The sequence below is a fragment of the Phasianus colchicus genome, chromosome 19, assembly GCF_987193195.1.
Source record: "Phasianus colchicus chromosome 19, bPhaCol1.hap1.1, whole genome shotgun sequence".
NCBI lineage: Eukaryota > Metazoa > Chordata > Aves > Galliformes > Phasianidae > Phasianus > Phasianus colchicus.
Genome location: NC_143454.1, coordinates 11,263,192 through 11,277,307, shown reverse-complemented (window position 1 = coordinate 11,277,307; position 14,116 = coordinate 11,263,192). Strand labels below are relative to the sequence as shown.

The 14,116-nt window shown below is 36.7% G+C and overlaps 1 protein-coding gene across 9 annotated transcripts in view; it reads left to right on the top strand.

The window, feature by feature from the left end:
* The window catches only part of DENND1A (DENN domain containing 1A), a 174,621-nt gene that overhangs the window by 135,594 nt on the left and 24,911 nt on the right, over window positions 1-14,116 (top strand). For 8 of the 9 annotated variants that reach the window (XM_090121572.1, XM_090121574.1, XM_031601948.2 and 5 more), the window contains exons 17-19: window positions 1,139-1,210; window positions 2,234-2,290; window positions 8,008-8,139. In XM_090121572.1, coding sequence (XP_089977698.1) covers window positions 1,139-1,210; window positions 2,234-2,290; window positions 8,008-8,139 — 261 coding nt within the window. Of the gene's footprint in view, window positions 1-1,138; window positions 1,211-2,233; window positions 2,291-8,007; window positions 8,140-12,347; window positions 12,426-14,116 lie in introns of all 9 variants that reach the window. The other variant, XM_031601953.2, reaches the window with a different exon arrangement.

Genomic DNA, 14,116 nt, shown 5'->3' with positions numbered 1-14,116 from the left:
GGATAAAATATTTCTTGTTTGAGACTATGAGTCAGTAGGAAGGGTCAGTTTCTTTCCTGACAAACTTGTTTTTGTACCATTCCATTTGCCTTTTTTTTCTGGTTATGAATGGAATTTTGTTCCTTATACAAAAAGGCTGGCCCCAGTATTATCTTGATAATTCTGAATGAACTATACTTATGATAGTAATGTAAAAAATCTCATAGTGTAGTTGGATGGAAAAACCTACATACATTACTGTACATAAATACATAGGATGACGATTTTAAAATTATAGGAATGGTGGATGGCTGACAGTTAATATGAAAATCTGTGTAATTACATTTGATGTTTGATATTTTTTGTTAAAGATCAATTATTCTGTAGAAACATATGTAGCAATTTTTAAAAATTGATTGCTTATGCATCTGATGTCTGAAAGTATGATTTTGCACAAAAATAGGAAAACACAAAGTTGTATAAGATTTGATTCTTTCAGTTTTGCCCATTTCTTTTATCAAGTGAGGTACAATTCAGCAATAGTCAGTGGTGTGTGGAAGATGTGTAAAAAAACAATGGATTGTTCTGTCTGGCATTGTGCTTCCTTATGACTTATTATATTTATCACATGCAAATCAGCTTTTCTAGGATTGTTTAGTAGTTAGATTTCTTTCTCCTTCAATTTATCCCTTTATCCATTTAGATCTTGGAAAAGGAAAGTAAAAAATATATTTTTTTTCCAATTGAATATTTAGGGCTTCCTGAAACTGTGTTTTCTGCCTCCGATATTGATTTGGTAGGATGCCTTTTTTATTAAACATGGTTAGGATTTTAATGCAATGTACAGAACACCTTGAGGGTGAGTGGAACAATCATATAATACTGTTTTATGAGTTACCTGTTATTACCACAAGAAACTGACATCTTTTAATCTGAGAACCATTCTGTTAAACAGTCAGGCTTCCTCTAGTAAAACAGAAAGAAGGATTCAATCTATTTTTACTTTTGTTCTTTCTCATTTAATTTAAGATTGTAATACTGAGCTCTGCTAATAAACATAGGTAATGCTTTGTTAAAGTTAAGAATGATGTTAAGAATGGACTGCTGTTGGCTTTAAGGAACTTTGATAAAATTTATTCCATTGTTACTTTAATTGTAGAAAGGAAGTGGAGCCATTTTAAACACAGTGAAGACCAAAGCTAACCCTGCCATGAAGACTGTCTATAAGTTCGTAAGTACCAGTATTGGCTTACTACTGAGATAAGAGTCTAATTATATTCCTGTTTTAACCTTTCAAATGAAACTCAAGGCTTGAATTCATTTTCTTGGACTCAAAAAATTATTTGAAATATGTATTCATTTCAATTTCAAATTTAAATAGAAAAGTCATTTTGAAATTTAAACATAATTGAAATGCAGAGGAGAATGAGAACCTGCGATTTCTTTTGTAAGTATAGATGATGCATTCTATTTATTTCTGGGAAATAGTGCCTGTATACTCTGCTAAGCAGCTCTACCATCTCATCATTACTCAGTAGGAAATCATTGTTACCTCAGGTTTCTCTGCTTGCAGTTTCACCGAAATAAGGGAATCCTCTCATTTTCCAAATTGTTCCATCTTTTCTAAATGTCAATTAATTTTCCCTAGAGATTTCTTATGCATACTTATTTAGAGTCCAACTTACTGAGTTATTCTTTAAATGAAAATGTTTTTGGTTCTGTTAACAAACAGTAGCATGTTACTGTATTGTCATGTGCAGCTGCCAGTTTCACTGTGCAAGGCAAAACAGCACAGAAACAAGCACAGATTTCTGTAAGCTCAGTTTTAGGAAATAATGCTACAAAAAGCATTGAGATAACTATTTTTCTTTTCCTGCTTTTCTCCAACCTGAGAGAAATGAGTAGGATGAAATTGGTTCTACTAAATGGAACAGACATCCAGGAAGAAGTTTGCAGGTATTGATCATTAACCAGTAGCAAAGATAAATAGGTAGGGGGAAGGACAGAGGGTGTAGAATGTGAAGAGATGAAAGATGTCTCAGGCATCAAAGCAGAAAGCAATATTTCTGTAAAATTGAATGTATGCTTAGTATTTCTTTATTATTGTTTTAGCTCTCTATTTGTTTCAATGTGTTTCAATTTTTTCCTTGCCATTTTTAGTAACTGAAGCAGGTGAATCTTGATGTGCTGATATCAGACATAGTTACTGCTAGAAATAGAGGGAGATTTTAACTTAAATTAATTTTTCATGCAGGCAAAAGATCATGCAAAAATGGGAATAAAAGAAGTGAAAAACCGCTTGAAGCAAAAGGTACTTGAAGTTCTTATTCAAAATGTGTAAGCACCATGTATGAAACACTTAGTCACAAAAAGCATTATGTGATCAATAGGAAGCTGTTTGATACAGTGTTGTTAGCACACTTCAAAATGCATTACCAGCTGTCCTGGATTTTTCACACTGTTATAAATATTCACAGACCAAAAAAACAAAACAACACAACAACAACAAAAAAAATCCAGCCATCTTCAAACACATTAAGACTCTGACTTAAACCCACAAAAGCCAGAAAATAGAGTTTTCTGTTTGGAATGGTCCATCTCCTGTCCATTTTGCTGGGGCATTATGGAAGGGGACTTTGCATGAACTGGGAGATCTTTCTTACTGAAATAGCAGTGAACTTCTTCCAAATGGCAGATTGATGTCATTTCTGCAGGAAAAATAGCACAGCATCCCTTGTTGGGCAAAGGATTTATACACTTCATGACCATATACTGTAAAGTTTAGGCAGAAGGAATTGAATTAAGTGTTTATATTCAATTCAAAGCTGAATTTTTGCTGCAAAATATACTCAAACTGTTTGCTGTTCTCTGAATCTGTTTTTGTTTGTAAACAGTGCAATTCCCAGAACACTGAATTGTGTTTGAGGAAAGCGTTATCCAATTTTCATTGCTCCTTTTAAGCCAGAAGCATGGTCGTTCTGATACATGCCTTATGGATGAATGGTTGATTCTGCCTTGGTTTACTTCAGATTCTCTATTTATTCTTTGAAGCAGAGCTACTAGAGAGTTTTGGAAAAACAAGATAGCTAATTTGTTAATATAACTGACGGTCTTATTTAGAATTTGTTGCATAACAGGGTTGTGTGTGTGTGCGTGTGTTTAGTCTGTGCTAGCAGTAATTTTTTCACTGAATTTCTTAAGGTAGTACTGCAAATGTTTCTATACAGCACAAGCAGAAATCTGCCTTAACATGTCCGCAGAATATTAATACAAAGGGATTCTTCTGTAGCAGGGTTATAAACTCATGAAATTAACTTTGTGTACAGTGCACAGTCTGTAAATACTCTAGCAGATTGTGAGAGGTTTGGGGAAAGATAAAACTGCTTCAGATGCTTTTAATTCTATTTCATTTCATCACATTTACTACTTTGTATGTGACCACTTGCGGTATAATATGAAAATATTAAATAGAAACATGAAACAGTTTTCTTGTGCATGGAAATTTATATATAATTCCATGTGTTTCTCTTCTGGACATAACCTTCATGAATAATAAAATGGTTGCCCTTCTCATGTGCATTTCTGAAGCAGTTGGTGGTGTGTAAAATAACCAGATTGTTTTCCTGTATCTTAAATGCTAATATAATTGTATGCTATTCTGTGACATTTGTATAAACGGCTGAGAAACGTTCCTTCATTGCTTTGTTTTATTATTTTTGTCTTCCTAGTCCTTCAAGCAGCAGGCATTCCCTTTTAAAAAACACATACAACATTTACAAATAAATGGCCCAATTTTGTTTCACTTTTCTTACTATGTGGCATTTCTATGAAGTAGTGGAACGTGGTTGTTCAAATATACATTTTCACAGGAGCTTAAAAGACTTCTGTAGGTAGCTGACACATACTGTTCCACTTCTTCTTTTTTCAGTAGATCTTTTCTTTCCCATCCTCTTCTCCATTTAAAGTGTAATATGAGAAATATTTCTGAAGAGATACTGCTCTGTTTAAGATGATAATAGCAAAAATTATACCTTCTTATATTTTTTTAATCTAGATGCCTGTGCTGCTCTATTTCTATGTCTATTAGGTGGAAATGTGTGAGGGTGCACACTGTATTTTTCATGCATTTACTTGCAGTATGCACAGATGTTTTGTGTTTGAAATTTTGTTGTTGTTAAATGCTAAGTTTTTGCCAAATTTGGGGTGACAGTCTTTCATATTCTATAGATAACCCGAGGTTATTTTTAAACTGAACTTACTGTCCACTGCATTTTAAAATATTATTTCCCATTATTAATACAGAAAGTATGAAGGCCACTGGTAAGGAAAAGTCAAATATAAACATCCTTTTTCCAGCTTTCACTGCCAAATACGAGCAGCTTCTGTACAAGACAGAATTTAAAAATGCAATAAAGCTAGAGGTCTGCTTCCTACAACTCTGCATAGCAATGATGACCTCTTAAATATAATCAAGAGCCCATTTTGCCCTTGGTCTGCTCCAGTCTTGGGTTTGAATTGCAAATGGGAAATGCAGGATTGACCTGTTGAGAGGTCACTGTGGTGTGTGTAAGGTCCTTCTTTAATATGATAGTAGAGATTGAATGGGGTTCTATTTCCATCCCTTGTTCATTTGTGGTACAGTATTTCAAAGCAACAGAAATAGTTTTCAGAGGATTCTTATGAGTGATAGCAAATAATTGTTAATAGATTCAGCATGGTAGCTTTATTTTATATCTGCTACAGAAGTTTTTTCTTCTTCTTTGTCTTTCTTTCTTTCTTTCCTTCTTTTCTTTTCTTTTTTTTTTTTCCCTTTTGTAAAGGCTGCTTTTTCTGTTTTACAAATGGACCGTGGTGGTCAAGTCACTCTGTTATTGGCTTGTTTGAAGCTTAACTACATAGAATTAGGAAGAAGGAGGAATGCGAATGGTACCATCCTCAACTTTCAGTAAGGAGAATGTAACTCACTGAAAGCTTATGGATAAGACAATTTATATAAATGGTAGGGCACTTGGCATTAATGTATTCAACATTATTTTACTTACTAGAGCCCCGTGTGGCTCTAGTTAATGTCTGTTATCAATGGGCTGTTGTCAGTGCTTTATTATCAGTGCTGCTGGAAACATCTCATTTAGAGGTTTATGAAATAACCCAAGGATGTTCTGGCACGTGCTTCTTGTGCTTCTAATAGACAGTATTTGTATTCCATTATATCAAATCCCTAGAAAAATTAATAATACATTTTTAAGCAGATGAAAACCTTATTCAGCTTAAAGTACATATGCCTAGTTATATCTTGCTTCTGCTCTGAAGTTCCACCTTTAAAATAAATAGGTAGCAAAGACTGTCCCTGGACAGACAGTTGTTAGGGGAAGCGCCATTTATCTACTGAGCTAACTGCAGAGTGTGATAGTCCTTATCCAGTAATTCATAAAATATATTCTTTTCCTGAAGTAAAAGGTCTTTTTTGTTTTAACAATATTCTTAAATTGTACTTTCTTTTTCTTTCTTTTTTTAAAAAAGGCATTGTTAGGTTTTTGTATTTCTGGAGGTTTTTAAAGTAAGGAATAACCTTTCTGTTGTTTTTTTGTTTGTTTGTTTGTTTTGTTTTGTTTTGTTTTTTGCTCTCTTCTGGGAGAGAGGACTCAGGCTTTTTGTTATCTTGAATGATAGATGACTTAAACTACTTCTGGAATGTCTTACTGGCTCGTACAAAATCCCATATTGGGGATGTATCAGAACTGAGCAGTCAGACGTGGGACATAATCCACACAGAATGGTGCATGGCAGTGCAAAGAACTGCTTGCAGGCTCCAGCCATACAGATGTGTTTACACAGCACAGATGAAGTCCCAACACTGATCTCAAAAGCGATATGGAAAAACGGGTCAGCATTCTGGCTGGAAATCCGCTCCCTCAAGTGGCATGCAGATGTGACTGCTTTTCATTCAGCAGCACTGGGAAAGGTGCCTTTTCAAGGCCTTTCTGCATTGTGGTCCACTGCAATTCTTCAGTCATTTGTGCTTGCAAGCACGGTTTTTAGCAGCGGACATTTTACAGAATTTCAGAGTTGGTGTCTCCTGATTTCCTGTTTGTGGTTTGTGTCCCCATCATGTGCTCTTGTGCTCTGCGCTCACAGAACTCTGAGTAGCTGTATTCAGTCTGATAGTGGACCGAAGGCCTGTCACAGTCTTTGAAGGACTTAAATTGAATTATATATTTTTGAGGACATTGGAAATACATTTGAGGAAAATATTATCATTTGTATGCAATAAATCATCAGAGAAGTACAGAAGTAAAAGCCACAAGGACTTGCAGTGATCGTTATACATCTTAGGGGATTTTGCTGAATGGCTTTGATCTGTCTATACCTTCTCTTTCCTTTCCCACTGCATGCCTGTCCAATCTTTTGCATCCACTTTACATTTTTCTGGAATGCCTGTTCTGGGAGGTGCTTTGTTCTCCATTGGTTCCCAGCTATCTGTTGCCTTGGTTGGAGCTGCAGGGCAGCTCAGCAGATGTGTTGGACATGTGAGCAATGTGTGCACCAAAGGCCTGGAGCTTGGCTTGGTGCGCCTTTAGTATGGCTAGGCTGTATTAAAACTTTTCTTTGTGTTACATCAGATCAGTTGTGTTGCTGCCACAGGTGATGTGATTCCAAAACTGACCAGACCCCTGGGTAGTTTGGTGATGTTTTGGAGCAGAAGTATGAATTTGACAGAAACTTACATTTCTCATTGTTGAGTTATCTTCTGGCTTTGTTACTAATTCAGTGTACATGGATGTATTTTATAAAAACAAGGTAGCATTGTACTGCTGCTGGGGGAGAGGGGAGGAAAAAGTTTTTCTCTCTAGTTTGACCTTAAGAAGTTGTTAATTTCCCCATGATCCTTATGCCCATAGTGGTGAACCACTGCTCTACCGGCTGGATCTAAAAAGGTCTCTCAGCTTCTCTGTGGAGCAGACAAAGCCCTTTAGAAAGTCCGTCCAGCTTTTTGTTTCATTTGACCTAAACGCATTAGGTCAGTCTGTGTCCAAAGGAACCATTTCTAATTGGCCATCAGCTTACATGTCTCATTATTGTACCTTAGCAAGACGGAAACTTGAGGGGGCATGTCAAAGGTCAGTGAATCAAAGCAGTGTGTGTCAGCAGCCAACCTTAGGTCAGTCTTGCAGAGCTACAGTGCGTGCAGGTTTCTCTCTATATTTACCAAGCATTATTTCCTTGACATTGTTGCAAAGAGATTTAAGGTTTGGGGCCCACTGCGTTACAGACTGTTTCTCAACTGATTTTCAAACTCTTTTCTCCTTTTCTGATTCCTTGTGTCTGCATGCCTTTGTCTTTTTCAAAACCTGTGTTAGACATACCATCCATACACTTGCCAGGTCTTGTAACCTAGACTGATGGGTCACTTTACTTCTGAAGATGAGGAGTAACCTCAAAAGCAAAACAAAACAAAAAAGCATCCTGCTATGCAGCAGTTTGTTTTATATAATCTCCTGCAGGCATACTCAGTATGCACAGACTCAAAGATGAGATACAAAGTTAACTAAGCTGTGAGTTTGATCTCTCCTTGCTACTTCCACAAGTAATTGTTCTATTACAGATCATTCTGTGAAGTAGGTTAGTAGAATTAATGTTTCCATTTGCAAGAAAAACCCCACAGCAACCAATCAACAATCGGAATAGCCCTGTTCCTGGGATTCTATTGACTTTGTTCACAGAATGAAAATTTTGAGCTATGTTTTGTTCTCAGAATATATTTTCTAGCTTTTTCATGTTTAAGTCAGACATTCTTTTGAATGTATTTGCATGCAGCATTGCTATTTGAAGGACAGTGTGGTTGTTTACAATACCTTTGATTGACAAAATGCAGTGAAATGTTTTATTATAATGAGGTTTACTTTTCTATACTTTGTTTTCTTCTTGCAAACATATGAGTGGGTATTCAACATTATCTTCTAGTGTTCCTCTTTGTGCTATTAATCAAGAATGTTTTTGGCCATGCTGTTCACCTTTTCTTCCATACAGGACATAGCTGAGAATGGGTGTTCTGCAGCACCAGAGCAGTCTCTACCAAGACCAGCACCTTCTCCATTGGTTGAAAAGAAGGACACTAAATTAAGAGAGGACAGAAGACCAATCACAGTACATTTTGGTCAGGTACGTGTTGGTGTTAGGTTTTTAAATTGTGTGACTCAGAAAGGAGCAAAAGTAGTTCAGAAAAAGCTCAAATATGCCAGTTGTTTTTGTTTGTTTTTTTTTTTTTTGTGACTGGGTTATGCTGTTATGCATTAATTTCTGTTATATCTATATAAATGGGATTTTAAAAACCTGTTGTCCGTGGCTCACAGATTCCTTTTGTTTGTTTTAAGGAAAATAAATCCTCTGTCAATTTAGGGGGAAAAAAAAGTAAAATGATTGTAGCAATTTTATAAGATATTTTGCAGTTCATTTTAGCATGCAAAGTACTACAGCCCCCAGGAGTGAGTATGTATAATTTAAAATGATCTCTGTTATCCAGACAGATCATTAGTGTCAATGTGGAACATCCAACTATTAAAGCATTTTAGCATTCTTTGAAAATTAAAGGTGATGAACTAAGATGAAAAAATCAATTAATAGCTTATTTATGTACTCTATTTCGGCATTGACAACTGAGATGTGCGCATTAGTTACTCTGAAAATGTTTATTTCAATATGTTTGCAGAAGAGTGAGTGTGTTTTTAAGAGCTAATTATTTAGAAAATGTTGAATTTGCTGTGATTATCATGGAAAAACATACAATATTTACTACCAGTTTGCCAGTGTTCCCCTATTAAGTGCTGCTTGACTCAAAAATAACATTATTTTCTTTCAATTATTTTCTTTCTCTGTATGTATTGTGCATGTATCTAATCATGATCAAAAAACAGAAGATAGGATTTGATTTTTCCTAAGGAACCATAATGTGACTTCAAAAAAATTATAAGATGGATGATAATTATAAAATGTGAAGCAAACCAGACTTTTAGATAAGTATTTATTAATAGAAACTGCACTGACTGGTTAGGTACTAGGCAGGAGTATATAAGATATAATCATTGCTCAGAGCAATGTTGTCGGTATCATTTTAGAATTTGATTTGTTTCTTTCAGAACTTTTTCTGGTGTGCTAAATGTAATTTCTTGGGGGCTTTTTTCTTTTTTCTTTTTTCTTTTTTTCAAAAACAGATTCTCTTTCAATTAAATATTTGCAGTAGCAATTTATTTGTCACTTACTTTCTGTGCCAATACAGCTGAGAAGAACTGGGAGCACTGGAGAAACATAGTGATCTCAATTCATTTAACACAGCCGAAAATCCAGATAGGGATTTTATGAAAGATGGATGGTTCAAGCTTTTTAGTGATTAATGAAATGAATAATCAAATGGAAATTGTGAATTTAAATTCATGAGATTTTTGAATGGTCACTTTCTCTGTGTCAAAAGGAAAAACACATTAGCTTTAGTGAACCTCTGGCTGCGGTGAACGACTCGCTTGCTGAATGCCTCTTGCTGACATTACGTTACAAATGCTGCTTTCCAAAAAATCAGCCAGCTTCGCAGTTGTGCAGCTATCTCACTTACAGCCTTTGTCCTTTTGCAAGTCCTTTTTTCCCAGTAGCCCGATGCCAAACTGAAAATTAAATCATACTTTGTTTCAAAAGGCGAAGATGGTCAGGTTTATGAAATACAAATTAAGGCTTTTGGGAGGAAAAAAAGCAGCATTTACTGCTTAAATGGGAGATGGCTTCTAACTAGTGATTAAAGGGAGAGATTTTAGCGTCACTTTTAACTCTGTCTAGAATACAGTAGGTGGGAACAATTAAAAAGCCACAAGAACTCTGAAATAAGGGCTGTTTGTGCATTCACAGTTCTTATAAACTGAAGAGGATGAAAGAGGCTTTTTTCTCATTGTCACTTGCTTTCTATGTCTGCTAGTATTATGCTGGTATATATGGCAAAGGCAGACTTTTTTAAAATGCATGCATGCGGATTAGGGTCAAGCCCTGTGTATCAGTAATGCAGTAAGCCTCGTCCATACCACTGCAGTGAGAGAGCCTACCAACAGCAGCGAGATGCTTTAATTGAGACATGCTGTCAAAGTGACAAACACATTTGCATACAGTCTATTTATTTTCGTTGGAAAGGTCTGCAGTCTGCTGTTGGTTGAACATTCTTAATCAGCTCGCTGTAAGTGAGCCGGCAGCTAGCTGTCCTATGCTAGGTGCTTCTCTTCATTACATGACAGATTAGCTAAAGGGGGATGGGCTAGCAAGCCAGTAGCAACCTTTAATTTTAACTCATTATCTCTCACCATATAGTGAGTTGGTTTTCAGCTTTTCCAAATACAGTTGTGTATCTGCAGTCGTTAGAGTACAAAAAATACCAGTAAAATATCTTAAATTGCCTCTGAATGTATAGCACTTCAACTGACTGTTCTCAAACATTTAGCAACAATTACCTAACTGTATGAGATTTTGGAGTGTAGTACCTCATTTTGGTGAATGGTTATCAGACATTGTTTAAAAGGGTTATTTATTGTTTTTAAATTGGTTTCTGTAATACTAAGATACTGTGCAAAAGCTCTCCTTGGTTATAAAAAGGATTTTAGCCAGATAGCCTAGGACAAGGACAAGTGATCTTGGTAAGACTACATGAGGAGACTGCAGTGGAAGAGTGCGACCACAGCTCTTTCTCTTTGACTTTGTGTGCTCTTTGGTTTACAAAGGGTGTACTTTAATGTGAGCCCTCTGATCTGGCAGGTATAAGGAACTCTCAGGGACTCTGAGGCGATGCAGTTACTCAACAAGTAGCAAGAGCAGTACAGACCACCAGGGCTTAATGAGTGGGGGAAGAGGGAGCAGTTTTCCAATCACTGATAAGATTCCAATGAATAGTGTGTAGTACGGAGTAATACTGACTGGTTTGGGGAAAACTGGGATTCATTTTAGTAGAAAATACTCTGCTACAGCGAACATCCTTTGTGAATATCTTGCTATTGCTTGCCTTCTTCCTGCTTTTTGCCTTATAATGTGACCGAAACTTACCTAACACATCCAAACACGCGCTGCATATTCAGCCTCTGGCAGCCACCGCCTTGCTGACGTGGGGCCGTGTGGCACTGCCAGCACACAGCCTACAGCTCAGCAGTGCTGTGGGACAGCAGCTACAGCTCCGTGCACACGCTCCTGCTTTTTAGGTAGCACACGTATTTATCTTTGTCGTTTTTTCCTGTGTGGAAAATAAATACTGTGTCACTGTGGCTGTTTGAAACACATTCCTTGTCCATGCAAGCAGCTGTTAGGGGCTCCTGTGACGGGACCCAAAGCTTGAAACCTTGAGGTCTGCCTGGATACTGGACTTGTTAGGTTTTGTGGGTCCTTTTGTTTTAAATACGTCCTTTGGTTTTCACCTTAATGGCTACAGAGATTTTAGTTCTCTTTATTGGTCTTCAGTTTTATCTTTTCATGTTCAAAATACCTTTTCATGATACTTTTTCAGATTGTGTTTATGTTAATGTTGCAGAGATTGTGTTTTTGCTATAAATTTCATTTTCCTTTGCTGACCTGTTTCTGGTGGGAAAACTGCAGTGGCGAGGATGCTGCACAGAAGCATCACACTAACAACCTTCGAGGTCTTCCACTCTCATTTTCATTTCCTGATGATTAATCTGTATTGCATTTGAATGTTGTCTGATTTTAGAAGTTTGTTGTGAATGTTGTTTGGGAAGCTTTTAATATCTCTGTACCCTACATGAGCATGACTTTTTATTTGCTGCCTTTATGCCACAGGGGGAAAAAAAAAAGAAAAATCATGCAAGAAATTGAATAGGTCATTTACGTTTTCTTTCTGCAAGATTTAGCCATCCTGACAAGATGTTTTTGGTGTTTTTGTAGTTTTGGGATTTTTTAGAGGCAAAAGTCTCAAATGTCTGCCTCAAGTATTTGGGTAAGGAATATTTATACATGTTACATATGTTACATCCAAAAAGCAAAGAGTCTGGGAAATGCAGGCATTTCCTTAATGATTTTGATTGTATCCCTGTTTCAAGTAACCAGGCAGCTTCCAAAATTGCTTTCTGAGTTTTTAATGAGCAGAAGGCTTTCTCTGTTTTTTTTCTTATGCATTTATTTTTTGCACTATCTAAAGGAAAAAAGCAAAATAGAATGGATGATTTTGCTGAGGGAGAAAGGTAGTTTAATATCCAAATCTGATCCTTAAGAAGGCTTTTTCTTCAGAAGACTTTTTTTTTTTTTACTAGGCCACTCATACGCCAGTAGAGCCGTGATAAACACCTACTGAATCCGTGTGCCACAGCCATGACAGGAAATGTTCAATGATTTTTCAGTTTTGTGACCTACTAAGCTCAGAGGACACATTGACTGGTCCCTTGAATTACTGCAGCTTTGTGTCCTGGTGTGTGCAGGTATGGCTGCACTGGAACTTGTCGCATTATGCAGTCCGAGATGGTCCGACAGACCAGTCATGTTTGGTGGTTGCAGCTCTCTTCTTGGGGAGTGAAAGAAGCACTTTATTTTCCAAAACCATACTTGCATTTTACACATCCTTCTTCTAATGAAGTTTTTGCTAACCATAGTGCATCCTTCCCCTTCCATCCTTAATCAAATCTTCGTGGTGCTCCTATGAACTGCTGCATGACTGCTCCTACAAGAACCTTCTTGTTCTTGGTAGGTCATTACCTGTGCCTGGTATTCTCATCAGTTTTTGAGAAATGGTGTAGGTAAACATAAAAGGGGGGGAGCCTAGCTTCTTTAACAATGAATCTAAACTTGTTTCTCTGCAGATTTTTACATGGCCAGTAGTGCAACTGGTCAGGTACAACCAAAACAGCAAATGACAACAAGCTGCTAAAACCATTCTTTTTTGGGGAAGAATGTTGTCTCATTAGAATCAAGTTATACTGTGGCAGATCTGCTCAGCTCTCTTATTGTTTCTTGTACAGTTAAAATGTCTTTTGTCAAATTAAGCTTGTGTTTTGGTTTCTATGGTTTATTATTATTTGCTGGCAAATGGAATATTTTATTTTATTAATGGGCAAAAATAAAATTTAAAAGAGCCTTATGAATACATCTCAAGAGATTCATTCATAATCCAATTATGTATGCAAACTAGGGAGAATTAGTATTTCAGGGATTGATGTTAATAATGAAACAAATAGAAGAATACTCAAGTGATAAAGCAGCATATCAGACTGTGGAAAAACTTGTCCAAAACTATAAACTTTCATGGGCCACGGAATTGAAATAGTCACCTTATTTGCTATTTTGATCATTTGCTGAAAAGGAACTACACAGAACTCTTCGTTTTTTCCATTCATGATCTGCACCTAGATGTGCAAAATGAAGAACGCTGCTTTGTAGGGCAGGTTTCTTCTTCAAGAAGATTAAAGAGCATTAAGAGGTCAGGGGGAGGATGGGGAGAAAACCAGCCAGCTACATTCCAGAAATGCAAAACTGGATCAGTGAGGGCAGAGGCAAGCAGAAGGGAGGATTAACTCCAGTGTAAAAGCGAGCAAGTAAGGATGGAAGGAAGGCTGCTTTGCCAGACCCTGTGACTCCCTTCACACCCAAGTGCATTGGAACAATAGCAGATTTCCCCAGATCACAGCAAGCATTGTGTAGCACTGAGGTAGAAACCAAAGGGGAAAGGGGAAAACAAGTTCATTTTCTAATATTTATGCAACTGTATGCTGTGACTGCAAAGCTAGCCTCCTCCCTGCCACTCTGAACTATTCTGACAATAGAGATACCTTCGTTAACAAAATGAGCTTCCATTCCTCCCTTCCCCACTGATGAGCATTATGCTTTCTCTGTTCCTTTCTGCTGAACCATGTAGAGTTTCCTCTCTCCATTTGATTTTCTATGTATTTATTAAAAGTATAAGCTTTTTTCTTTAAAATTCTTCTGTCTCCAGAAACCATATTTTCTATCCTTGTTTCTTCTCACTTCTTTCTTTGACTATTCCTTTTAGAAAGGAGTTCACTGTAGCTCAGTAGAAGTCACCTTGCTAGAAATGAAAATGTGTTGTCCATCTAATGTCTGCTTAAGACAACTCAAATGTCTGATCAGGTTCTTAGGTTACTGTATTTGTAGTAAG